Here is a 27,683-nt window from a genome sequence, read left to right as displayed (position 1 = left end):
TGCACTAGTAGTTGTCTTTAGCGGGAAGAGGACCTGATCCTGCATCAGTGTGCAGAGCTGTACCAATCCCCGTGACCTTGCTCCTGGGAGATTTCCATCCCGTACTGGTATCAGCTAGCTGGTGATATGACTGCCTGATTGAAGATGCTATATTTGCATTTATCAAAAATAGTAAACTTCTTTTTCTGACCAAGCCTTCTGGCTGCATCCAGAATCATTGTCAGTGTCTTACTGCTTTGCTCTGATGCTTCAGTCTCACAGATGCTTATTAAAAGCAATAGTACAGAGTTATGAGGCAGAAAGAAATCAGGAAGAAATCAGTGAATAGTAATAGGTCATGATTTTAGTAGTCAGTAGACAGAGTTTAGATGGTATACAGCAGTGGTAAAAGGATGGGACAGGGTTTAACAGGCAGACAATAGTGATGGATTAATGGTGACCAGCAGGGTCACGTCTGCCCTGCTAACCTAGCTCAAGGAGATCAGTACCCAGTACTTGGCTGAGGATGTACACAGGCTTCTGCTGGAGCAAACATAGCCTGATGGACCCCTTGCTGTATCTGTGCATGCCTAGCATGTGTCTGCCCATCATCTGACTGACACTTGTGGCCCCTTCCCACAGGAGACTCTCCCCTCCTTAGCAGTAACAGGTGGAATGGTCACACAAGTCATCTGTTTGGTGAATTTTTGTGGGAAAGGGGATGGATTTAGGCAGCACAAGCATCATGAAGCAGTACCTACCCTTAGCTATGCAAGCAAGTGCTTAAAAACTGTGCTAAATCATACTGTGAGAGAGCCCCATAATGTGCTGCTGGGGTTTCTCCCTGCACTGGGAAGTGAGTGGTGGTTGGGCTCTGTAGTGCTGCACATCCATTCTGGGGGCTGCAGTCAGGTTTGGCACAATATGGTGTCTCCTTTCCCTGATGTACTTTTGGTCCTCTTACAGCATCTCTTACCCAGGATGCTGACTTAGGTACCCACACAGCTACAACTGTGCATTTCACCATCACTGTCAGAGCTCAGGCAGCTTCTTATTTCTAAAGGAAATACTCTGAAAAATATTCACCTCCTCAGATAAAGGATGTCCACCAGCACTTGTTACATCTCAAAGTGTTCTCTCCTAGGTTGATATGTTTGAATGATCATCTTTTGAGGAAAGAGAATTCCTGCCTGCTGTGGCAAATACCCTAATTTTTTAGTGTTTATGATGCCTCTGTTCCTCTGAGGTCTTGGTTTTCAGCTGTGAAAGAAAGTGTCTGCTTCTGAACTGGGGATTTACAATTCTGTGCTCATCTGCCTAGGCACAGACATGGTCCCTCCTCTTGTCCCTATTCTTGTATATTTGAGTCATATCATACAAATAAAAATGTATGTAACTGCTTATTCCCATGATTTCTTAGGGACCTGTAAATACTGATTTCCAGCCAAGACAGATCTTTTATTTCTTTCAAGTTTCAAAGAAAACGGAATATTTACATTTGCCCTTTGCCTTCATATGCCATGCTGTTTCAAGTAAACAACAGTGCAGCATCAGGGGTGCAATTTTGTCTTTCCAAATTACTTCCTTCTTGGGTATCTCACCATATGGACAACCTGACCTGTCACTCCCAGACTGAGCTCTTTCTGCATGGCTGGGATCCAACTGATGTCAAAAGGAATCCTGAAGCCACCTACTTTCAAGGTACTTTTTGATGTAAGGAGTTTGTAGGCAGGTGGGGTCTGTCTCTTCTTCCAAGTAACAAGTGATAGAACAAGAGGAATTGGCCTCAAGGGGAGGTGTAGGTTGGATATTAGGAAAAATTCCTTCACCAAAAGGGTGGTCAAGCACTGGCACAGGCTGCCCAGGGTAGTGGGAGAGTCACCATTCCTGGACATATTTAAAAGATGTAGATGGGGCACTTGAGGAAATGGTGGAGTAGTGGCCTTGTATGAGACTGGAAAAATTGATGTCTTGAGACATCATTTTGGAATGCATGTGTGCGGGGGCAGGGACAGGTCAGGCCTTGCCCTGGTGAGGCAGTGCCCTGCCCTGTACCCCCCGGCCCAGCAGTGGCTGCCAGTCTGTGGCACACTGGAGGCAATGCCCCACACCCATCCCCTGGAGCCCCTAACACGGCTCCTGAGTGACCAAATGACCAGAAGTCCCACATGGAGGAAAGGCCAAAGGGTATTTAAGGCCACAGGGCACGAGGCACTCAGATGTCTTGACCCTACCTCCTCTTGGAATTTCTATCTGAACACCACTGGAACCCAGGAGTTGGTAGCTATGTATGTCTTCTTCTATATCTCTTCTTGCTCTCTTTCTCCTTCTTCTAATTCCCTCTTCTTGGAATTTTTGAGTAATTTAGAATTGAACAGGCTTAAAGGTTTGCTAAGTTGAATGGGTCCAGTTAATTCTTTGAGAAGTGTTTTATGTTGATTGAATGATGCACTAAACCTTTTGCCTAAGGTCCTCAATTTTCTGAAGTTGCCAGTAAAGTTCTTTCTGTTGTTTTGATCTCTTGAGACTATCTTGTCAGCACTTCTCGCATGCGTCTAACACAGAGTACATGAACAACCATAAAAACCCTTTTAAAAACCTCATCAACTGAGTTGTTTGGGGCCTTACACCTTGTCAACACTTGACTTCTGCTAGTGACAGTTTGCCTAGATTGAAGATTCCGGTTTTGACATCTTGGAGACATTGGCTGTAGCCTCTTGTCACCCTCCAGCCTTTGTTGAATGCACAAGTCCCAAGAGCAGTGATTTTCCACATGCAGACTGTAGTCTATGTAATATTTTATTGTGTAAATGCAAATAAAATATTAATAAATATAAATATTTTATTAAAAAAAAAAAAAAAGCTTAAGAATCTCATATAGCTTTTCAGTGCCTGCTGGAGATCAGCATAGCCTGAGGGACCCCCATCTGGAACTGGGTGGCTGGAGAAGCTGTTTACCTCAGTAGCAGTGGGACCTCAGCTGTGGCCAGGCTGGGGAAAGGAGTGGGGGCTGGATGGAAAGCAGGGAATGTTGCACAAGCCAGGACAGGCTCCTCACACTATGCCAAAGGCCCCTGTGTGCCCCAAGTCTTGGGCAATTCCCTGGAAACTGATGTGTTTCATTTTAGGACTTGGGTATTTAAAACAGTACCTTCCCCCAGGCATTTCTTACAAAAAGCTCAACTGATGTGATTTGAGTTACAAAACAAGAAAAAATTAATTATTTTGTGCAATGCCTTCTGCATCTAAAAACTAATGGGAAGCTCTTTGCTGATACACACTAGGGATGCAGATGTACCTGTGTATGCAAAAACAGATGCTGGCAGCAGGTGAGCAGCAGGTAAGGCAGGGTTGTACCTCTAGGGACACCAACATCTGGGGAGCTGAGACCTGCATCTGTGGGAATCTTCTGCAAAGTAAGAGGAAAGCTGAGGAAACTTGTCGAGCCAAGGTGGTTTGTTCTGTGGTGAATTTCTTCTGAAAAATACAGTATTTGCACAGATCCTGCCCTAATCTCCGTCACCATGTGGAAGTAGCAAATTACTTCGGGTTCTAAGACCTGCCTCAGTGTATTTAACTCCTTCTGTACCTGAGCACTTGCTATTTCACTTTCTGAGGAAATATAACCAGCTGTCTAGCTGACTTTTTGAAATATGGCCGAACTGAAAAAAATGCTGGGAATTGTTCTACCTCTTCCTAGTCACTTGGTGTTTGCATAGTTTTGTTTCAACAGTTTTGTTTTCATATCCTTGAAAAGGATATGCACATACCTTCTTGGCAGAAAAATAAGTTAACTGTCTTGCATGTGTTTCTGGTGTGTGAGAAAAGATGGGAAGGAAAAGGATTGTGGTGAAATTTTCTGTTTTCCCCCTTTGCATTTAATAATTTTCCTCTGACTTCTCTGCTTGAGAAGACTGTTGGAGATTGCTGCTTTCTACCTTTCTGTCAGACTCTTAATTAGCAGGAGCACTCAGCCTGCACAGCTGGGGCTTTGATGCCTTGCTCACTATTGCTTCCCACTCAGAAGATTTCCATTCATTCCGAGTTGGTATCCAGCCCAAAGCCCTGGCTTCCCCCTGAGACCCTCAGCGTGTCTACAGGACTCCAGTTTAGTATTCACTGGAAGAGCTGCACTGATGCTCCCTCGCTAGACCTACAGGCTGCTGGTTGGAGCCATAAGGGAACGGGAGGAAGAATTAGCCTGTGTGTTTATGTGGCTGTGCTCCAGTAAATATTTTGATGCATCTGCTGCCAGCTGTGGTCTGAGGGAATCTACCTAGCATTTAAATTTTGATGGGGAGCTGTTTTGAATAATAACAGTGCAGCCGGCTGTGAGTCAGTGCATGTGTGTTGACTTAAAAAAAACCCTCAAAGCTTAACGCTTGCTGAATGCCGAGCTGCAGTGCTTTGCTTTTTCCCTCCTCCTTCCTTCTTTTCTTTCTTGTCTGGACTTCCTCCGTTTTGTTTTGTTCTTGGGGGCATTTCACATAGATTTTGTTCACTGTCAGTGGAGGGGTGGGGTAAGAGGGATAAAAAAAAAAATCCCAGCCGAAATAAATCCTCCCCAAAAACTCACGAGTAGCTTTTGCAATGGGTGCTGTCATGGGTACATTCTCTTCTCTACAAACGAAACAAAGAAGACCATCGAAAGGTAAGACCTCCTGTTATGCTTTTCCTGTCCCTTTGGTTTATTTGCTATGGGAGACATTTGCATGGGGAAGGGAGGGGAAAATGAACATGTGCCACTTGCAAGTAACCTGGCAATGTTTTTGTGAGGGGTAATTTGCAGAGGAGAGTGGGATGCAAGGTGGTGGAAAAAACATGTGGGCATGAGGAAATTGCTGTGAAGGGGCTTGGGGGTTGAAAAGAATCCGAAATACTGTAATTCTTCATGCAGGCATGTGTAAGGAGGAGAAACTCAGTGGCTTCATATGCAGAGCACTTGCAGAAGAGACCTGTTTATTTCCAAATCCCATGCTGTATAAACCCTTTGAAGAGGGAGTAAAATGTAGATACACAGCAAATTCTTCCCAATACCTCTGGGTTTCTGTCTCAGGAAGTATTGTTAGAGTCAGTGTTGCATATTCAGTAATCCAACACCAAGTGTGCAGTACTAATGATTTGTGTTTTACAAAGATTAGCAAGAGGGGGGAAAAAATTAGGATGTTTTTGTAAAGAAGGAGAGAAGCAGAAGCTCATGAAGAATGAGAAAGTAAGCAGCAATTACAGGATTTTTAATCCTTAAATCCATAAATATTGCCTATAAATGCTAATTTTTCAGGAGGTCTGGTTTGTGTGGTATTTGCTTGAGCTTTGCTCAGTTTTCTTCAGGCTTAATTCAAAAATTCCAGGGTGTTGCTGAGCAGAAAGTTGAAAGCACTGTCAGGGGCACATCTATACCTTACAGAATGAGTATTGTTTAGAAAACAGAAGGAAAAACTCTCTAACTTCAGCAATATTTGTGCTATTAAGAAATATTCCATGCCAGAACCCCTGCATTTAACAGTCTCTTGGTATTTCTAGGGAGGTCTCTATTTCTGCTGGATCTGTTGCTCAGTTCATATATATGCTTTTGAACTGCAAGTTGGTATGGATTTTCTTGCAATTTAAGTTGAAAACTGTCTTAGGAAATATCAGACACCAGTTAATCACTCAGAAGTGGGCAAGAGCTGTGCAGGAGGTTTGTTTGTGGCAAGTTCGTGAGCAAGACTAAAATTCTGTGTTCCTGATACTTGTAGGGTAGCATTTTAAATTTAGAGTGTGTGTACATGGTTTACAGTTCACCTTTCTGTTATTATAATGCCCCCATGATTGTATGGTTGTTTGGGACATGTATGATATTACTTAAATGTAAAAATAGCTGTATGGCCGTCTAAGCACTGAGTTACACCTGGAGCTGGGAGATTTGTGTTTAGGCACTGCAGTACACAAGAACTGAACAGGATGTGCTGGGCACGGCACGGTGGCTGCTGTGACACCAAGGGGTGTCTTGTCCACCTGCCAGGAACCTTGGAGCTGATTTCCACTAAATGTAGATAATTTGTGGCTGAACATATCCATTCTCTGCAACTTTCTTGTCTTGTGATTGGCTCCACGCTCTGGTGGATGCAAGTCATTGCTTTTTGTTGGAGGCCACCTGCAGTAAAAATCCAGGATCTGGTCACACATTTTAACCTTTACAATGAAATTCGATCTTGCTGATGCCTGCTGGCAGTGGTTGTTCAGCTATATTTATCAAAACCTGTGTTCTCAGAGTTATCTCCTCTTGGTTCTGATGTGTTATCTGTGTGGTTTGCTGGTGTGTTTTACACTGACTGTTAGCACTTCACCTTGTGAGCAGTGAAACACTAATGTGTGCTGGGCTTGAATACAATCTGAAATTGTTCTTTGTCTGTGAGTTAAATAGTTGGTCAAAGTCAATCACTGCTACATGATGGACTGACTCCTTGGTGCTGCCCACATGTTCCCTCAGCATCTCCTCCTGCCCTCAACCATCCTGGTGGCCTCTACTGGACCATACTCTACCATATTGAAGTCTGTCTTGGTCTGGGGAGTCCAAAATTGGCACCAGCACTCTGGCTGTTCTTGCCCAAGTGTTGAGCAGAGAGAAAGGATCATTTGTCTGAGTGTTTGCTGCATGGCTCTTGGTGCAGCCTGATGTGGGGACTTCTCTGCCAGAGGGCAGCTGGCTAGTGGTGCCTGGTGCCGCTGCTCCATTGGCTATTGCTAAGTTTGTCTTTAATCGAGTAAAGTGTTTATTATTAGATTATCACATTATTATTTATTAATTGTTATATTTATGTGTTTATTTGAACATTTCAGGACTTTATGTTGTACTTAAATACTGCTGGTAAAACAAAGGCCTGGAGAAATAGTTGTAACAGGGCTAGATCCACACCTCTACAAGTGCTCTCTCACGCTGGTAAGTATGTGCTCTTCCAAGAAGAGCAGCTCACACCAGTGTCTGAAGCTCTGATTCTCTGGTGTAATAAAGTAAAAGCGAAAAAACAGGCATTGTTTCAAGAGTAGGTAAAATAAACAGGTCATGTCTAAACTGAGGAGTTTCCAGAGATCAGTTAACACCAGTGAGCACATGGTGGGTCAGGGCAGAATGGGCACAAGCGTCCCATGCTGAACCCTTCCAGCTTTAGCGCATGACATGGCTCTGCCTGTGCTGCTCCCCCTCATGTCCTGCTTGTGGCTGGGTCTGGGGTGTTGGCAGTGGGACTGGCGTTGGTTATTCCAGCTGTGAGCAGCAGTGCTGGAGAGGACGAGAATACAAGATTAAATTGCTTGTTCTAAGGAAAATGGGGAGCCTGAATCAATAAAGGCACAGAAATTGTCAAGTGGAGAGCAGTGGTCCATCAAGCATGAGCCCTTGTCTCTGGGAGAGGACAGCATTGTGCGTTTGTAGAGGAGGGTGTCATTTGCTTGGCTCCAATGTGAACTTAATCCAATATAATTGGGCATTTTTTCTTGGTAGGTTGGGACCCACATGCCCTGTCCTGCAGGATAAAGACTTCTGCTTTTTAGGCTTGCAATCCTATCAGTAAAGCTACAGAAGCTTTCCCTGCTCACTGAAGTGTCCATGGACGGTCTGTGAGATTTGTGCTGTTTGCTTTGGGATTGGTTTGGGGCAGTTCCACCGATTATTTGTACATTTCATTAGGAATTGTTTCCTGTTGCAATTCTTGTCTGCCGTTTCCAGAATTCTGAGTTGACGTACTAAAAGGTGATGCCTCTTTCCACCACGTTCACTTCACTTGTATGTCAGACCATCATTCCTGGGATGCTGGTGGAGGCTGTCTGAGGCCCTGGGGATAAGCTGACAGTGAGCCAGCAGCCAAGGTGGCTGGTACTCTCCTGGGCTGTGCTTGGCAGAGCATCTCCAGCAGAGTGAGGGAGGTGATGGCTCCTCTGTGCAGCACTGGTGAGACATTGGTGAGATACAGTGCTGTATCTGGTGCTGGACTCCCCAGGATGGAAGAGATAAGGACCTACTAAGGCTGAGTCCACTTCATATTCACCATGATGAATATGAAGCGGTTGGAGTATCTGACATACAGGGAGAGATTGAGGGAGCTGGGATTGTCCAGCCTGCAGAGGAGGAGGCTCAGGGAAGTCTTAATCAATGTGTATGAATACCTGATAGAGGGGAGTAGAGCTGATGGAGCCAGGCTCTTCGCCCTGGTGCCCAGGGGCAGGCCAAGGGGCAACGGGCACAAACTGAAATACAAGAAATTCCGCTTGAGCATGAGATGAAAAAAAATTACTGTGAGGGTGACTGAACACTGGAAGAGACCCCACAGAGGGACTGTGGAGTCTCCAAGATCAGAGGTACTCAAAACCCAAGTGAATACAGTCCTGAGCAACCTATTGTAGTTAACCCTGCCTTGAAGGGAGAACTGGAGGTCCCTTCCAATGCTATCTACCCTCTGGATCTGGGATTACTGTCACTTTAAAAACCCGAAAGATACAAGGACTTGAGGTACTGGGATCAGGAAGTAACATTCAAAGCTCATTTTGGACCAAATGCCAACAAAGCTGACGGTTTGGTCCTCTCTTTAGTATGTTAGTAGTTAGTGCTTAGACAGATGGTTGAGGTGGACTTGAGAATATCAAGCTGCTTGTATATTCTCCTGCAAACATAAGCAATAAATCAATAAATGAGGGGAAAAAACCCCATCAAAACCACAGCACTAAAAGGCAGAGGGCCAGCACAACAGATAATGCACACACAAATGCCTCTCAAATTTCAGCTAGGTGCAGAAATAGAGATTTTTTAAAATGTTTTTACTGCCTGCACCCAATCATGACCAAATTTGTGGTTAGAATCAGCCATTTCCATATTTGCCATGGAAACATTTGGATTAGCAGATTGCTAAAGCACAGGGAAATTCTAGTTCTGACTGCTTTCTGTACCCCTGAGTTCTTTTGTTTGTTCTCTAAACATGCACTCACCCCTACCTCCCCCAGTGAAAGTGAAATTTAACTCGAATATTTCTCAATACCTGAATCTTGTTGGACTTAGAGCTACAGGCTCTGACCCCGACAGCAGCAGCAAGCAGCACCATTTTCAGTTGGTAATCTGACTCTCTTAAATGTGAGTGACCATGTTTTGATCAAAGACCACCCAAAACTAGACTAGCAAGAGGAGTCTGGCACAGTTGTTTAATTTTGCTAGAGCTAACATCAGAAATTCACTTTGCTTAAAGTTGTGTGATTTTTATAGTGACCAATTTTTTAGGCTTTATTTTGAAATGGCTTATTGTCCAAAATTATCAGATTTTGTGCCTGACCAGCTGTATTTTCAAGTGGTTTTATTTACCAGGAAACCAACTCTGCTTGACTTCACAGTCTTCATAAGAACATCAGATTGCCCTGAGCTCCTAAGGTTGCTAGGTCATGACTGTGCCCTTTCAGTTCCCTGTGCTAAACAACCTGTTTCTCTGCTCAAAAGGTGAAAAAGTGATTCAGTAGTGTTTCAAGGAATGGGCCCTTTTTAGTACGGCCGTGGAATGGAGATGATAGATTTGAGCAGGGAAGCTGCCTCATTATTTACTTTGCCCGGTACATACTGTTGCAAAAGAAAAGCTTTGAAAGCTCCCCTTCTCTCGTTTCTTTCTGCTCCTCAAAGAAACTTGACAGCTTGTCACTATTGCGAATGAATGCATGTGTTCCAAAGACTCAGACTGTGCTCTGGGTATTGTCTGAATTGAGATGATTGGTACTCACCTGTTTTCCTTCTGGAACAAGGACAGCATTGTTCCCCCTGGTCAGAGACCTGAGCAGGTGCTTGAGAGAATGGAAGAAATGGCTGACTTGGTTTCTCCTGGCTGTGCCCGAGAGCCAATATTTGGCACTGACATTTCATTTTCGCTCCCTGGTCTTGTCTGATTGTCATCTGATGCAGCCTGGCAGGTCAAGTCCATGGTCATCTGCCTGCACTGAAAACTGAGGATTTGACAGGCAGGTTTTTTGAGGGAATTACCTTTGTAGAGAGTGTACAGAACAGCACTCGGCAACAGGACTGTTTGATGTAAGCACACAAATCAGAAACAACTTGGAAAAATTGTGGCGACAAATAAGTCTTTGTCAGAACATGCCTCTTTGCATGAAGCATTTTGGTTTCTCTGAAGTGCAGAGAGGTGTGTGGGAGGCTGCTCGGTGTCACAGCAGCCAAACATCCCAGCCATGTGGCTGACACACCTGTGATAGGTGGATCAGAGGTGAGGGAGCTGTTTGCCCCCAGCTTCCCTGTGTCCTACCAACCAGAGTTCACCTGAGTGTGGGGTTAGAGGTGACCAGGTCTTACGGACTCGTGACTGCTTCCATTCCCCACTTCCCCATTTTTCAGCCAAAATTTCTTCAGCTCCCATGCAGTTACTAGCTCTAAATTTCTTCCTTTGCCTTCAAGTGACTCCTGGCAGTGAGGCAGAGTGATCTCAAATAGCTGATCTTAAGAGTGGATAGCAATGACAAAATTAAAATAAGCTATGTGTGTCCCTGATTGCTTCCCACAGGCTTACAGCTCCTGCCTGAAATGCTGCAGTCAGACACAGCTTGGAGGTTTGGAATAAAATAAAATGGATGGAGGAAAGTACACGACAGAGTGTTCTATGTTGCATTAGCATATGTGTGTGCTGATTTCCTGCCCATGGATACGGGTACTGTGTGCCTCTGTGCATGCAGCATGTCCATGCAGAGCCGTGAAATCCCACCACAAAGAAAAGAGGTGATCAGAGACTTCAGCTCTGCAGGCCAGTGCTTTGAAATTTCATTTTTTCCCCACAATAATTCAAAAGAGTAAATCAGAAAATACCTTCCAGCTTTTAACTTCCAGCCTTGGTAATCTTCCAGCCTATCATCACTAGCTTTTCCAGTGTGCATTGCTGGATATTTGATGTTTGGAATCGGCACTAGGAAGCAGTTGGATTTTTTGCAGCTGAAAATACTTAACGCTGTAGATGTGAAAAGCTTGGAACTTAATACATTACAGACGTTCTGAGCAATTCCTAACGTTACAGTTGTTAACGTCACCATATATATAAATGAGAGTCAGTAAGGGTTGTACAAATTTTTTGAAGAAAAAATTGAAGTAAAAGCAGGGTGTAAGGTAAACCAAGGCAAGTTGTGAAGTCATTCTGATTTTAGTCAAATGTGAGAGGAAAATAAAAATCTTTTATTTCTCCACTTACAAACACCTGGTCAAATAGTTTATTTCATATTTATTTAAGCTTTGTTAAAAAGACTGAAGATTTACAAATTTTTCAAATACGGATTTTTTTTAGCTGAAATGTTTCACTATTCAGAATTGTTATTAATTATAATTATTCCCTGAAACTTTCCAAACTAAATGAATTGGCTTGTGATTTGTTGTACTTTTAGATGTGAATGCGTAAGTGTGACTGCTGGAGTACTTCATTGCAGTGGGCAACAGAGCTGGGTGATTATATTAAGTGTTGTGTTTCTTATTCAAAAGCATTACGCAGAGAATGTCATGGTACAGAGATGCAGAAAGTTTGAGTATCTCAAACTCAGGGTCTCTGTGTCCTGTTGCTGCTCACACCATGGCTATTTATAAGGTATGAACCTTCTGCATTTCTCTGAGAGGCATTTTCCAGCAGGTGCAGAGTGCTCTAGGCACCTCATATCATCCCTGCAGGAAGGGGCCCAATGGCCTTGGGTAACAACTAGGAAATGCAGGTAACAGCTGTATGGTAGGACAGCAGCATTTTTAACCAAAACATATTTAGGATTCCAAGCAAGGTATTTAATTTTTCTCCTTTTATTTGTTTGAGATGCCAGAGGGAAAGGGAGTAATTATTACTATAAGATGGATTGTACTTAACAAACTGAAAATTATTAAAAGTGTAAACTGCATCCATGTTTTCAAAATAGGCAAGTCAAAACTGAAGGCAGCTGTGCTCAGACATCTCCAGTCTGTGTTTGTGGTTGTCACTGTCAGGTGGCGTCTATCTGGACTGAAAAGGATACAGATAGTGGTCAGTTTCTCTACCTTAATTCTGCTAGCACTGCTCAGTGTAGAGAAGCTCTGGAGAGTTTGAACAAAGTACAGTTGATTTGGGCAGAATGTGGGGCTGGAGGAGGCAAGGGAGGACTCTGTACTAGCAGGCAGGCGTGGGGCAGCAGAGTTGCCTGGGGGGCTGAACTGGTACTTGCAGGCAGGCTGAGGCTGGGCAGGCAGGAGAGGAGCTGGCCTGCCTGTGGTACCAGGATGTTTTGAGGAACACAGGAACAGTGTAACAGAGCCATCCTTTCCTGGCACAGCTCTGCTACATCTGTTTGGCTTTCCTCAATCCAAACATTACTTTCTTGACACGTTCAACAACCAGAGCTCTTCACACACATCAGTGTTTGCTTTTCTCTTGCTCCACAAAAACCCTCCTCTCCCAAATTTGTTCTGTGGGTGGCTGGTTGGGAAGTGCCCAGAATTTCTGTAGATGGCCACAGCTACAGTCTGTAAAAACCAGTAGGCACAGGACATTTTATATTGTGGCTGAGAACAGCTAATGGAGAACACGACTGTGAGGATACATGTTGTGCTGCTGGAGGCAGGTTTCTAGGAAACCCCTGAGACCATGGCATCGTTTTACCGAGCGCTCCTTAGTGGAACAGGAGAGTGTCACTGGGAGGAGGGAGCTGAATTACAGCCTGCCAGAGATCAGTGCTGAACATCAGAGGCGGGGCTTTTAGTGCTCTGACAAAATAAGTGTTTCTGCCCATCAAATTTATATGCAGGAAAATATGGAATGAAACAAGCTATGTTCACAAGATTTACCTAGTTAGAGCATGATTTTAGAAGCACAGCTCAAACGTTTTGACAACTGTTCTAACTTTGCTGCCTGCAGCTCAGGGCCACGCTCCCAGGTATGTTTTCCCAGGCTGCTGTTGCTCTATTCTAGTGAGTGATGCTGCACCTCAGCCCCATAGATTTTTTGATAATCAGCTGAAACCTCAGGCAAGGCCCCTGATTTAGCACATCAAACTGCATGAGCTGAGGGTTACTCTCTGTGGGGTACATACAGCCATGTGAAGGATGATGCTGTTAGCTCTCTCTTGTTAGCTGCAAAATGTTGGGAGCCAGCAAACATCTGTGGGAAAGGACAGTTTTCCTTAGGGAAACTGTTTCATGCCATGCAGGTGAGCCTTGTGGTGCAGTGGGGAGCATCAGCACCCCTTTGCATTTCCTATCCACACAAAGGACCTGTTGACCATGTTGCCGTTTGAACTGGGAGCAGTGCATGAAAATTAAAAATGGGAAGCAGGAAACTTTTGTGTCAGTGCAGGGAGGATTGTTGCCTGCTAATCCTAATAAGCCAGTGTAATTGAATTGGCACACTAGTTTACATGCTTCGCTGGGAGTGTCAAACGTGACCTCAAACTGTGATACTGGCACCCCAGGAACTGAAGGCGTATCCTTGTGTGGAGCTGAATCCCTGTAACATGGCGTTTGTTTTAACTAAATTTTAACATGGGAGCTGACAAAAGGTCTCATTTGCAGTCTTGTGCATACGGAATTAGCCAGGCTGCAGACAACTAGAAAGAGAGCTACATTAGGGCATGAGGAAAATTCTGCCTGGGTGGTCATTTGTATGTACTTAACAATGGGTAAAGGCAAGCATGTGCAGTTCTGCAAAGGAAATCTGGTCCTACAAGGTCCTGTCCTGTTTGTGTAGGCAGCGACTGGACCTGCATGCAGAGCAGGTTTGGTACTGGGACAGAAAGTCAACTAGAGACTGATCTTTCAGGAAAATGCCTTTCATTTCCAGGGCTTTAACGCATCAAAAGGGGCTATTTACATTAGCAATTTGGCATCCTCTACTTGGCCGGAGTTAAGGACATTACAGCTGAACCTCATCATTTCTAATCACCTCTTCGACTGAGCACTGGGCTGCCCTGGCTCACTGTCTCCAGAAAACAGTCCTCCAGAAAAGTATGAAGCAAAAAGAAGAGAATTTTCTAATCAGGCATTTGCTGGGCAATGCCATCAGCTATAGCACTTTACATGACTACATTTGCATTTTTTTTAGCTGATGCTGTCTTTTCTCTTTCCTCCGTCCTTATTATTGATGGAGGCGAAGTACTTGCAGTTCAAAAGTTCATGAGGCGCAGGAGACGAGCGTGCTGTGTGCACTTTCTTCAGGCGCTGGTTGCTGTGGCTGCTCAGCAATGCAAGGAGAGAACACTGTGCAGTGTGTCATTCTGAGTGTCACCCACAGCCCAGTCACGCCCAGGAGAATGCTGTGCAGGGTAAACGTGGGGCTGTATCTGTTCGAAAAATTGCATTTTCATGTTGTGTGTACTACTGGTTTGTAAAACCTACAAAGCCCATCAGTCGTTAGACTAAATTTGGTTCAAACCTGAAACTTTTCATCACCCCATGGAATTTGTGAGATGTTTTGGAAACTGTGGAAATGCTTTGACCTGGAATGAATTTCGTTATGGCTCTTTCCATTGTTTGTATTTAGCAAAACTGTCCCTTTATGAGTTGTTGCCTGGAAATTATTGATGGGGGGAATTACCTGGTAAAAGTTCTTAACCTCTGTCTGGATCAAAACCAGACCACCAGTTGTTAGAAGTTGCTGGGGTGTGCCGGAGCCGAGGCCAAGCTCATGCTGCTGCAGGGCTGCAAAGCGCAGGTGCAGCTTTGCTGCTCCCCTTTATAGGCATCTGGCCTTTCTGAGGGACATGCTCCCGTTTGGAGACCAGTGCCCTAAAATGTTGGTATAGTTTAGGATCAGACCCTCTATTTTCATAACATAGTTAGTTAATATGCCTGAATTCTGTGTGGAAAAAATAGTTTAAAATAGTTAAACAAATATAGATAAATGCAAGAAACATGCATGCCTGGTATTGTTTTCCACCTGCAAGAATGTTTCAAACCCTACTGAATAAACAGAAGCAACCGAATGCACCCTTGATCCGCTCCCTGTTTCCCTGAAGAGAGGCTTCCTTGCAGAAGCCTCTCTTCCCACACAAATCACACTTGTTTACTTAATGTTTCTGTCCTGTTAGCCATGAACATAGAGCAATCTGTTTAATTTCCTTGTAAATTAAACTACTGAGGCAGGATGAGGTGGGAACGATGCTGCAGATCTGATTTCGTCTGTGCTTTTCCTGTGACCTGGTGCAAGTGCCAGATCTGCATCTTCACGACACCTGCTGCTCTGTATTTGCCAGTCTGCTGCTAAGCTGCATTGGTGTCCGTGGGCATCCTCATCACCTTGCTGTCCTTTTTTTTGATAGCTGTTAGAGATGTAGAGTTTTGCCTAAGTTAATTACTTGTCACTTGCCTGCTTGTTGTGATTCAGTTTTATTGTATTTTGTAAGCATTATGCGTTAGCTCCCAATCATGTGACGTTTAGGAGAGTGGGAGGGCATAGCTAAGGTATCATTATTCATGTTGTGAGTGCTTTGCAGTGTCAAACAGCCCGGAGACCACGATGTAGAGGTGTTTTGAGATCAGTAATGGTGGTGGACAGTGGTCATAGGGCTCCAATGAGAACATTTGTGATCATCCACAAATGAGAATGTTTGAGTGTGTCCTTTGCTAAGTGCAGGAGCAGGCAGAGAAAGCTGGAACCCCACAGAGCCCAGCTGGGCTGTGTGTGCAAGGAAATGAGCATCACCTTCCTGAGGAGTTTGTGCAGCATTTACTGTAAGATCTTGTACAGAGTGAACAGATCTCAGCCGTAACTGCTCAAATCTTTATGTTTTAAATCCTGTGTGCACTTTGAGATGTGTCCTTTATTCTTACTCAGGGCAAGGTACCCTTCCTTAGTGAGGCTGAGGTTACATCAAACTAAGTGACATTTGTTAAGGGCAAAGTAATGTAAATTTTCTATTTTGCTCCTGTTTCCCTGATTTTGAGTCCGATCTATCAGTAAATAACATTTTGTATTTTAATCCATTCTCTGCTGTGGAGGGTGGTGTGAAGGTACCTGAGGTGGTGAGAGAGCAGCTCAGAGAGATGGAGGTGTTAGTTTCTGTGCTGGAAAAAACAGCAGAATACACTTAAATTCTAAAAAAGTTAATATTAGGGTGGTTTCTATGCCTGGTTCCCAGAGAACATCACATTTGTTAACTGAATGTTTCTTGTACTAGTAAGAGAGCCTTGAATTGATATACATTTCATGGTCCACATAAATATGGAGACGCTGCCAAAATGATCTCTTTCCTACTTCTATTTTCATTGTAGATATTCCAGAAAATGGAGCGAAATGCTTTTTCCTGCTGTTTGGTTCTTTGTTTCATGCATATGCATTTCTGGGACATGCAGTTCTGGAGCATGCAGCTTAGTGCACATGCCTGGAGTCTCTGCAGGCTTGTGTAGCTTTGAAACAGAGAATCTAAAGCATAAATAAGATATTTGCGGAATTAAAGAGAATTTAGAGACATAGGAGTAGAGATTTTAAATTCCTATAAATAAATACAGTCTCAAAACCAGAGATGTTTTCACCTGTCTTCTGCTTCCATCTTAGAGATGTTTATTTGACTGCGAAAGGAAAGGAGATATTTACAGAATGAAACTGCACAAATATGAGAAAAATCACTTGTGTTACTGGCTCCTGTTGATGTTCGCTGTAATGATGTTTGTTGTTGACATCACATTACAGAAGGGATTTATCAGTTAACAGTCTTGAGTGCTAAACCTGCTGACACATGGCAGTGCAGGGAAACACTGCACGTAAGTTGGATAGCTTTATTTTTGCAGCACTCTAATTAGGCACCCTCATAAAACAGACATGTGGATTTGTAAATCCAGCTCCCAAAATCTCCTCGCTTTCCAGCTGGAACATACCTAGGATTCTCAATCCAAACATCTCAATCTGCTACGTTTGTTATTTTCCCTTAGCCTCAATTTTGAAACTTAAGCAGCTATTAGAAAAACATTACCCTGCATTCTAGAGCATCCTCTGAATCCAGGAGGAAAGTTTGAAGCCACGAACTAATTGCCCAGGAATTTAACAAATCTTGTCGAGCTTAATTCAGCCTGGAAAGTTTGGGGCTGGCTTTTCTGCCAACGCTGCTCTCTCCAGAGAGTCCCTTCCCATTTATTCTGGAGTTGCACACTTTGGTAATGCAGGAGGGCAGAGAGCAGATTAACTCATAGGTTAATTTTCAGGCTCTTGCTCCCCTTGGTGCCAGTAACCTACTTACAGGAGTGGAAGCGCAGGCTCAGTGTGCAGCTGCCCCCAGCTCTTCGCAGGGCTGGGGAGGGATTTTCTCGCCCGGCAGTGCGGGTGTGGCTGCACGGCCTCCAACGCCGGCGCTGCTGCGCGTCCCTGCTGCGCGTCCCTGCTGCGCGTCCCTGCTGCGCGTCCCTGCTCCGCACCGCGCACACCGGTCGGGGCTGGCCTGGGCTGCGGCAGCTGCCCCGAACGCTGTGTCCCATTCCCCGTTCATCGGCTCGAGTCGTCAAGTGCCGTCACGAACACCTACAGCTGCGTGGAAACCACGCGGCCCGTCTTTAGCAGCCAGCTTGGGTGGAGATTTACGTTTCAAGCAGTGGAAATCCTTTTGTGCCCAAGGAAGGTGAGGGGGCCCCCCACACCTGGTTTCTCCGAGTTGTTGAAACAACAGGCGTTGGAAGCAAGGGAGAGGCTTGTGTAACGACGGGTGCTGTGTGCCTTGGGCTCTGAGTAGAAATGTACTTTGCTTAAAAGCTTCCTCTTAAGCAGCCTCCACAGGTTCCTTTAAAGCCAAATAGGACATGTCTCTCTGTGCAAGGGTGGCAGGCAAAAGTAGGACAGGGTTTTGTCCTTTTGAACTATTAATACAGATCACACACACACACACGAAAGAAAATAAAATAGTGCCAAAAGATACAGAAACTTTAAAAAAGATGATGAAACTTTGGACATAATTTATTTTTTATTACAGCTAATATTGTATTTGGTGTAAAACACAAAGAATGTTTTGGTGTATCCTTTCCCTGGTGGAAAAGAGAACAAAAAGGAGAACCCAAATTTACTCTTGATTGAAACCTTTTGAACGCTAAATGTCTTTTTTTCCATGACAGGTACTGTTCAGAAAGACACATTTCATTTCTGAAGCCCAAAGAAAAGGTATGCCCAGCACAAAGTGGTAGTGCCTTCTGAAGGAGTTTTAGCAAGTGTGTGGGAAAAATCACCCTACATCAGCCTTGGCACCTGTGCAGGGTTGAAGTGGTGTCACTCTGGTGTATCCATTTTCTCCCTCATGAAATAGAAATCATCACATCAGCTATGCTCAAAGAGCTTCTGCATGTGCAGTGTCTATATGATTTACACAGTGATTTAAATATCTATAGATACCACCTGTCCAAGGAATTTTGTCTGTTACGACTCGCATCTTATGTTGTAAATTTATCTGTAAATGTCATCTTTTACTGGGGTATCTACAAAACTTAAAATATTTTGGGTAATTATTTGTAAATATTAGCTCTATTGTCAGCAGCAACAGTTCGGATTGTTTTGTCATAGAAAAGTGGGAGGGAACCACTGTTTTTGGTAAGTGAGAAGCAAATAATTCAAAGTCAGGTGTTGGCTTGGAGTAATTAAATCCAACAGCAATAGATATTCAGAATGAAGTTCAGCGGTGAGATTGTGGCTGCTGGAGGCAGCTGTGCTGCATGCATGTTTGAAGTGCAGGTTGGTGTTCCTTGGAGAAAGCTTCCAACTGCACCCCTTGCATTCACCAGGTCCCGTGGAAGCCAGAGGAGTTTGGTGCTGTTGCTTTTCCAAAGCGTCTGGCAAGTGCTTCCAGAGGGTGAGTGTTAGTAGATTCCCTGCATGAGCCTGTTGAAGTTTAGCCATTGACTGGGCAAATTGCATTAAAAAAAAGCCATTAAATCACTAAACGAAATCTCTTTTGAACTTGCCCAGTATCTAATCATCTTCTGCAAGAGGACACTGACAGGGCTCCTGCCCTGCCTCTTTGAGCTCATGCACATCTCCTTGCGCAGCTCTCAGTCCTGCTCTGTTCTCCCTTGCCCTCCACATGGTCTGGGCTCCTGTTTTTCCAGCTGTGCTCCTCATCCCATTGTTGCAGGCTTGGGCACAGATGAGATGCAGTTTGCTCTATGGGCAAACTTGCTGAAAGCCATTGGGTTTTCCCGCTGGTTTTGGGCCTGTGTGGAGACATCATGCCTACATCTGTTCTGTTGTGCTCATGTATGGTTTGTGCCAATGCTTAACTAATAATTTTGGTATACACTGTAGACTGTGTCCTAGATTATAACTCAGTTCTCCTATACACAAGTCTGTAGCAGCGCTGTGACCAGTGTGCTGTAGAAAGTGTCCCAAGTGACAGGATGTAGTGGCATACATCTTCTCTTGTTCCTCGCCAAACTACCAATGCATACATAGTTTCATCTTAAGCAAAGCAACAGTATTGCCCTGAGGTTGTAACTACCATCCCTCTTCCTAGTGGCCTTGGGATCTTGGGCTGAGCTGAGTGCCTTGGTACCATTGTGAATTTGGTGAAATCGTTGCACATACAGGTCAGAAAACTGTTCGTGTGCTGCTTAGAAACTGCACCACTTATTTTACAGAGGAAGATTATTGAATTAAGGTCATAAATTTTTTAAGTGAACAGCAAGTTTTTTGTTTGCTTCAAAAACCTTTATTGCCTTCATTCAAGGATATTGTCTATCTGTAATATAGCGGTTGTGGTGACAAATGGTTTTAATATTTGTCCCAGTTTGCAGCTTTTTCTTTTTTTCCTTTAGTCAAGCACGGCAGAAATAGGAGTGATTAATACTGAGAAAAGCTTGCTACTACCCAGGTTCAGAAGTACTCATCCTGTGTCAGAGTATTCCACTTCCTCTTTTCATCTTTTCAAATAAGCAGATTAGATTTTGCCTGAACTCAAGCCACTAAGCCTTCAAAAGATTAAGGTTTACTTAATTAAGCTCTCTTGAGAAGAAGCCCAAGGTCTAGTCCCGGTCTTAATTCGTCTGTCCCCATTGTTTCACCACTTCCTGAGCCTCAGGAACAAGCTAAAAAAAGAATACAAAGTGCATGGGGGTTTTGCCCTTGGCAAAATTCTTTTTTTCACTCCCTCACTGTCATACCCAGCACAAACCTGTCTCAGGAAGCCACTGGTGAGAACTGGAACTGAGATGACTGAGAATGTGGTCAGGAAGTTCCAGCCTAAGTTACAGTCCTGTGTATCCTCAGAGTGGATTGGTGTAATCTTAAGAAACACAGTAAGAGGTTAGGACAGAATGAGAAAGGGGTCATGAACAATCATTACAAAGGAACTGCATCTCTGTGAACATGGGTATAGAAGCTAGTGTCAGGAGTCCACATATTTATTTTTTTAGGTGTGATATTAATCTCTTTCTAGGATACTCAAGATTACCTCACCAGAGTTTATATGTGTTTGTAAGTTTAAACACAGTATATATGTAACAAACAAGTGCCACACAAGCCAGCATAGTCTTTTTCTATGGATACATGCAAAATTACTCCATGGAAGAAGCAAAACTTTTTTCTATTAAAAATGGCATTAATTTCTAGTATCAACAGGTTTCTGCTTGTTTGTGCATGTTCCCCAATCCTAGTCAAGGGAAGAGTCATTTGATATCAATACGTAAAAAGAAAATACAGGAAGAAAGATAAAAAATAGAGGAAAGCAGATAATGTCATCAAGATGGCAAAGGGGATCCAAAGGTTTGTCAGCTCAGTCAAGAAAATCTGAGGGAAGAATTTGCTCCTGTCAAAGGAGGCTGTAAAAGCATGCAAGTGGGTACGACAGGTGCCACAGCAGTCAGAATGAGCTTTTGGATCAGTCCTAATAAGCTAAGTATTGTAAAGCTGCTCTGAGGTTTTGATTTCACTTGGAGGAGAAAGTGACCCGTTTGGTAAGTCTTTTGCTTTTCTTATTATTCATGCTGCCTTATTCTCAGTGCTTTGTCTCATGGACCAGAGGTGAGGAACTCTCTGGGGTGCCCGTGCCTGATGAAGCTTGGGCTATTGTATTGCCCCTATATAAAGAGATAGTTTGGGTCTTGGAAACCTTGAGGTCTATTATTGTCACAAGCCATGTGAGATGGGACAGGTGGAGGCAGTGACTGATGGCAGCAGGAGCTCCATAGCATCAGCTGTCCGGACACGGAAATGGTCTGTGCTGCTTCTCCATGCTAATCTGTTTTCCATGGCTTGATAACAAAGTGTGGCTATAATACGTAGGCAAAAAGTAACTCATGCTATACAGCCCATTGTTAGGCTACTAAAAAAATTCACTGTCATCCAACTCCTTCAGCTTTGGACCTCTAGTGGACTGTGGAGCATGGCTCCTATGTCTTATTTTCAGTAGTTAAATTGCATCAACAAACTGCTGAGTCATATCTATTACCATAATTAGCACCTGAGGATGGCAGGAGATGGTTTCTGAAAGCAGGAAGAGGATAAGAAGCTACCCATGGGATCGGCTTTGCACCCAGAGTGTTACTGAAGGCTTTGTGCAGGCTGGCTGAAACAGCTCAAGAAGCAGCAGGTCTCAGTGTTTCCCTTGTAGCCTTAGAACGGGTTAGGTGGGGAGCTTTAGAGTCTGATGCTTCCCATCGCATCCGTGTGCAAGCATATGCAGGAAAATAGTTCTTAGATGCCGTGTGACTGGCAACACAAAAGTGTGAACACTAGCTGCTACTCCTCAATTCAACCACCTCCGTGTACCTTCCAGATACATCTCTTTTAATCTCATTTTCTTCTTGTCCAGAGTCTCAAAGGTGACTCGAGTCTGTGAGGACTTGCTGGGGTAGTGGAGCAGAGCTCCCTCCTCTCCTGTGCTGCTAGTTTATTCCCTTCCTGTGCACTGTGCTCAGGATGAGCACAGTTGTTCGTCAGCAATGAAGCTTCAGGGATGCATACCTAAGAGTTGTGCCTTGCTTAGCTTGATGTGCAGTGTGCGCAGCACCCTCCTCTTACCCACCTGGAAAACCAGCAAAGTACAGGCAACTGAGGAAACCTTGGTGACAGTTCAAACGGGGGCCAATACTTCAGCTGTCGAAGCTCACACATCTCACAAAGCAATAAATAACCAAAGTAAACATCTCTGAATGTTGTGGAGGATGACAGCGTTATGCCGCTGTCCATGTAGACAGGGGTCATGGGCTGCTAAAACAGCATTTTGAGTCGTGGGATGTTTCTCTTGGTGTGGCAAATGCTCAGTGTCACCCTTCACATGAGGCTTTGAAGTTTTCCTGTAGGATTAGTAAGCTTTGAACTTTTTTCTTTAGGATTAGTGAGCTTGTTTCTGCATAGGACAGCTCTGGAGGCCTTTAATAAAGCTCTCAAACACATTCTGCTCATCCAGCTTTAGAACTGCTGTACTTCGAGTAATAAAAGGGCCCTGGTGAAGAAATTATTCCTGATGCAGATTCTGATGGGGGGCTATCCTGCTGCCAAAACTTCTGGGCTGGTCTCCAGGTGTTGTAGCACTGTTTTAATTGCTTCTTGATTTCAACATCCTGTTGTTTTCTCAACCTTCTTTTACAAATATCTGCTTTTCCTGCTATGTGATTCTCCTCCTTTTCTTCCCGTTTGTATTCCTGATCCTCTCCTCTTTCTCTGAGTGTTCTGCACTTTCCTTTTCACCTCTTTCCACTCCTCTTTTCCTCCTGTGGGGAGGTAGCTCATGACTCCTTCCCATTGCAGCTGCTCAAGAGAGCAGGGATTTCTTTCACAGGTGGGTGGTTTGGAGGCCAAGTGGGCAGATTATACCTGAGAGAGAATGAGTCCTGGGCTCCCGCTCCTCAGTTACCATTCCCGTCGTGGCTTTGGCATTCCAACTTTCCTCAAAGCCCAGCAATCATCAAAACTGATTCAAAGTACTTCTGATCCTGGTTAGGGTAACCCTCTGAGGTTACCTCCATGCGCCAATACTGAGGCTTATTCCTCCTGAAAATCCCCACTGTGATGACCTGCTGAAAAGCATTTTCTGCACTGCTTAAGTTTTAAGGACTGGTATGTTGAGAAGGGAGAGAGCTAGGTGCCGGTGCAAAGCCTTGGAGCACATAAGCCTCACAAAGGGGCTATGTGTTTTGTGTTCACTACAGAAGTTTTTGGGGCTGGATTTTGTCTTTTTTGGGGCTGGATTTTCTCCTTAATGATTTTCCCACCCCACTAAGCTTTTATTAATTGTTTGGTTGTCTTGGAGGAGCCAAGAATTATGCCCATTGCTTTTGATTAAGAATCACACTTTCCCGGTTATTTCCATACACTTCTTCTAAAGATTATAGAGATTTTGCAGCAGCTATTAATTCTTCTGTGGCCATCCTCCATGTTTTACAGAGTGATTTCTAAGAGATGAATGTGCTTCAGTTAGTGTTGATGCACCCTGTTACTGTGCTGAGATATAGACTAATGTAACAGATAATGATGGCAGTTCCAGCAGTGCTGCTTCTGACTAGGCAAAGCCTTGCTCTACAGATGCTAGTTGCCTACACTGTTTCTAAGACTAGAAAATAAGTTACATTAATCACTAAAAAGTGATTGCAAATAGTTTCAAAGTTATAAACTATTGATTAGTAAAGGTGAGAGAAAATTCTGGGGCCTTTGTGGAATAAGCAATACATTCATTACTGTGAACAAATTCAATACAAGGGATGAATCAATGTCTTAACTTGCCAGCAATGTAATGTAATATTTAATAAAATATTGTCCCACATAATCTAGTGCAGGCCAGACTGGTATTTCTTTCATGGAGTATCTGAAAAATTACTCTCCTTCCCCCAGTGAATTGCTGTTTGATATTTTCTGCAGAAGAGAATATGAAATAATAATGAGAGGGTCAAACACTGCCCTTCCCCCAGGCATGCGTCCAGCTTGCTTTGGTCTGCAGCCTACCTGCCAGCACCTCTCTGCATGCCAAAACCCTGCACTGGTGAGAGAGAGCCCTACAGAACGTAATACAGAATGGCAGCCCTGAGCCACCAAGACCAACAGCAAGATGAGTGCATTGTATATCACAGAAAGGATTGAATAAGATAAGTTAAAATATATGGCAGTTATTTAGAAAGGAAAAAGACTGTACTGGGGGATACCTACTAGAATGCACATAAACCTCTTACTATGGAGTATCAGTCTCTCAAATTCTTCTGAATAAAAATCTCAGTTGATCTCACGTATCTTTTCCCAGACTGGTTTTTCCATGCCCATTTCCCCCTGTAGCATCCACACTGCTCACAGGGAGAGCCAAGCCATCTTCACAGGCCACAGGTGGGAGCCTCTGGTCTGGCCTGTCTGGGGGAAGGGAACCTCACAGGTACCCAATCCATCATCTCAGTCCTTCATCTCAGCAAGCCTGCCATCCTGGAGTGCGTGCATCCATTTCTCCATGATTTCTAAAAATCTCTCTAAAATTTCTCCATTTCTCCAAAAATTCATTTTCATTATTTTTAGGGGACTGTTTCTTCCTCCCTTCCCTCTTTAAAACCCCTTGTACGTCCTTTTTCAGAAACCCTGCAAATGGAATTTCTTTGGTCTACACTGTCCCAATTCCAACTGCAAAAATGCCTTAAATTAGTTCATTAGTGAAAGGAAACTTTCACTCTGGAAACTCATCCTGTGGATTTTATGATTCTCTTTTTCAGTGCCTCCTTTCTAAACTATGTATTGTGGTAAAAAACCGAAACCAGAACATTTCTGGGTTATTTTCTGAGTCTACTGTTACGCTATACAGCATCTCAGTCAGCTTCAGCTTCATAGTATTTTTTCCTCTATTAAGATAAGAAAGTCATTGGAAGTCTGATGGAGAAAATATCTATGCAAGGGTTTCAGAAAACATTTTTCTCAGGAGCAGTCTAAGGTGTATGTACTGCTCAATGCCATCAAGTTAAAAAAAACCCCAAACCCACAAAAATTGCTGTCATGCCTGATGTGAAAAATTTGCAAAACTAGACACCTTGTATGAAGGTTCAACATTCCTTAGGTTTTTACTTTGGATTCTTTTTCTTCAAGGGAATGTAACATGCATTAGCCACACTAATCCCCTTTCATTGTCCCATCCCTCTGAATACATTCAAGCTTACAGTGATTATTGATTGAAACACTTCAAAATCTAGTCAATGTCATGGAGATATGTAGTTAAAGTTTTGCAGTGTGGGGTAGGGAATGGAGCAATAAAAAAAGAAAAAATTAATCCGACAAACTCTTGATGCTGGTGGTAAACAGATTAATAGAGTCATTAGGCTGAAAAGCCGGACAAAGAAAAAAAAATTGTTTAATTTGTGTAATAAATGCATGAATCAGACAGCATTAGACTCCATCAGCAAAGACCTGAGTGTCTTCTATGATGACTTCTCTTTATTAACTGATTTGAAGCCTGAATGTTAAAAAATCTCTAACCAAATACTGAAAAAACAGCACAGAACTCTGAAGCATTTTGCACAAGCTGGGCTCTCATGGGTTGCAGACTGTCCGGTTAGGCTCTGGTTTTCTTTGATTTCTCCGTCTTTGTTGTTGTTCTGCATGGTGGGATCCCCATGAGGATGGTGCAGTTAAAGCTTCCTCTCTTGTGGTCCTGTTCCCAAAAAGAACAAGGTGAGGTCTGTGTGCACGAGCTTAGGGCTGCTGTGCGAGGGCCCAAAGCAGCTGCAGGGTCACGCCGATGGGTCAGGGCCCTTGATTCTGCTGTTCCGGTGGCTTCACCTTCTGAGCTGGGCCAGGACATGGGGGCAACGAGGCAGCACATCCCATAAGGGGGTCCTGCTGCATGGTGTCGGCTGAGAATTAGCTCAGCTCAAACCTTGCCTGCCCGCTGTGGCCGAGGCGGCAGTGAGCGCATCCTTGTGCTGCAGCTGGCAGGAGCAGGGCACAGCTGCTCGGCTGTGAGAGGCAGTGGTACCAGGGCCAGGGCCCGTAGGGGGATGGAACGATGGCTGGGTATGCCTGCAGTAATAAAGGACTTCTTGAGGCTTAAGGTGGTAGTTTTATTCTCATGTTACATTGACTTTTAAGTCTTCACAGCCTGTCCTGTAACTTTTAACGCAGTTACCTGTAGTCAGCTCAAAAGCTAGCAGTTGCATGAGCTTCAGCATTGAAATTTCTGCAGGAAACTTCTGTATTTCAAAATCTGAATTAATCCAAATTGGTAAACAAAGACTTAAATAAAATAGTAGTGAGCCAAAAAGGTTGTATTTAAAAATGTCTTGAGGCACAGCAGGTAGTTGTTAGACATTCCTTTTTTTTTTTTTTTTAATTTCCCTTAATCTCTGGTGGTGGATGTGCTTTGTGAGATGCAGGATGTGATGTCTAGTCAAGTTTGAGAGCTCAGTGGTCACCTTGTTGTGTGCCCCCTAACAGTTCAGCATTTCCTTTGTGTAAGGCTTTAAGATCTTCCTGGACCAGTGGTTAGACCTGTGCTGGTTCAGACAGGGCCCAGGGCTGTCAGGAAGACACAAGACTGGGGTTAGTGGTGGAAGCTGAGCCGTGTCGTGGGGTTAACAGTTGCCTGGGCACTGTTAGGGTAGTCCCTCCCTCCCAAGGACTCCTCTTTCATCGGATCAGTGTTCTGCTACTCTGCAGCATAATTACAATTTCTTAAAACTACATTTGAGTGGTTTTTCAGCTCTGACTAATGGGTTAAAATACTTTGTACAATTTATTTGGCTGAGAAACAGCAACAAGCCAGTGACTATAGCTAATAACAGCAAAAGGTATTTAAGGGGAAAGCGAGCATCAAGTGCAAGGGCCTTTAGATGTCAGTGAATTGTAGCTGGGATTCTGCTGGGAGTTTTTTTGCCTTTTTCTTTCTGTGATAAAGATAGGTTATTGCACAGTGGCGTGGTTTCCCATGAGAGAAGCAATGGCTTATATCTCATGGATTATATTCAAAAGCACTGAATAATGGCTGAAGTGGATTACCTATCCCTCGCCAACTATGTTAGTACTGACAAGTATCACGTACCATCTGTCAGCACTGTTGCCCAAGTTGGCAGGAGATTCTTCTGGTTACAGCTGGTCCAGGAGAATGTCCTCCCTCTGCCCCCCACACACATGGTGTCCAGGATGTTTGACGTATTGTATGCTACTCTGCAGAGATGGCTTTAGACAGATTCTCTTCATTGTCTTTAAGTTCTTCATGTTCTCCTTGAAAGAACAGCAACATGATTTAGCTGCTGTTCTCTGTTTATAAGGTACTGCTGTGTTATTAGGTCAGAGAATTCAATAAGGAATAGAAAAATTAAATTAGAACAAATGAAAAGTGTACTTTGGAGGAAGGAAGTTCTAACTGCAAGATGTCAGAACATACAGAACAGTTTAACACTTATGTATGAGATGAGGCCTAAGTGTCTGATTTGAAACACTGTCAGCATGTCTGCAGAGCACACAGGGGTTATTGTGGTGTGTGCAGGCATAGTCTTGTTAGCATGACTTCAGCAAGAGCAGACAGAAGGGAAGGGGGGAGCCCCTGGAGGATTTTGCAGCAGGTTTTGCAGCCCTGACACCATTACTATTACCCTCCTCCGTGCTGCCAGACAAAAGCCAGGGCAGGAGTGGCTCTCCTGACAGTGAACACCTCTGCCTGCTATGCTGCCATCCCTGCAGTGCCCTCCATCCACCTCCCACTCTTCTCCTCCTGAACCAGCAAGTTTACTGCACTTGTGCCAAGGGAGACCCTGCCAGCCAAGCTGGTGTGAGAGCTGGATTCGGTCTCATGAGTTTGTGGCCAGTGAGACCTCTTCTAAAGCA

At 44.0% G+C, this 27,683-nt stretch overlaps 1 protein-coding gene across 2 annotated transcripts in view; it reads left to right on the top strand.

The window, feature by feature from the left end:
* Nucleotides 1-4,569: 4,569 nt before the first annotated feature.
* KCNIP1 (potassium voltage-gated channel interacting protein 1) overlaps nt 4,570-27,683 on the top strand; it is a gene marked incomplete at both ends in the record, with an annotated part of 196,185 nt that continues 173,071 nt past the window's right edge. For both annotated transcript variants that reach the window (XM_082291132.1, XM_082291131.1), the window contains one exon: nt 4,570-4,630. In XM_082291132.1, coding sequence (XP_082147258.1) covers nt 4,570-4,630 — 61 coding nt within the window. The remainder of the gene's footprint in view (nt 4,631-27,683) is intronic.

The sequence above is a fragment of the Coloeus monedula genome (assembly GCF_965178545.1).
Source record: "Coloeus monedula genome assembly, chromosome: 15".
NCBI lineage: Eukaryota > Metazoa > Chordata > Aves > Passeriformes > Corvidae > Coloeus > Coloeus monedula.
This window is presented reverse-complemented; position numbering and strand designations above follow the sequence as displayed.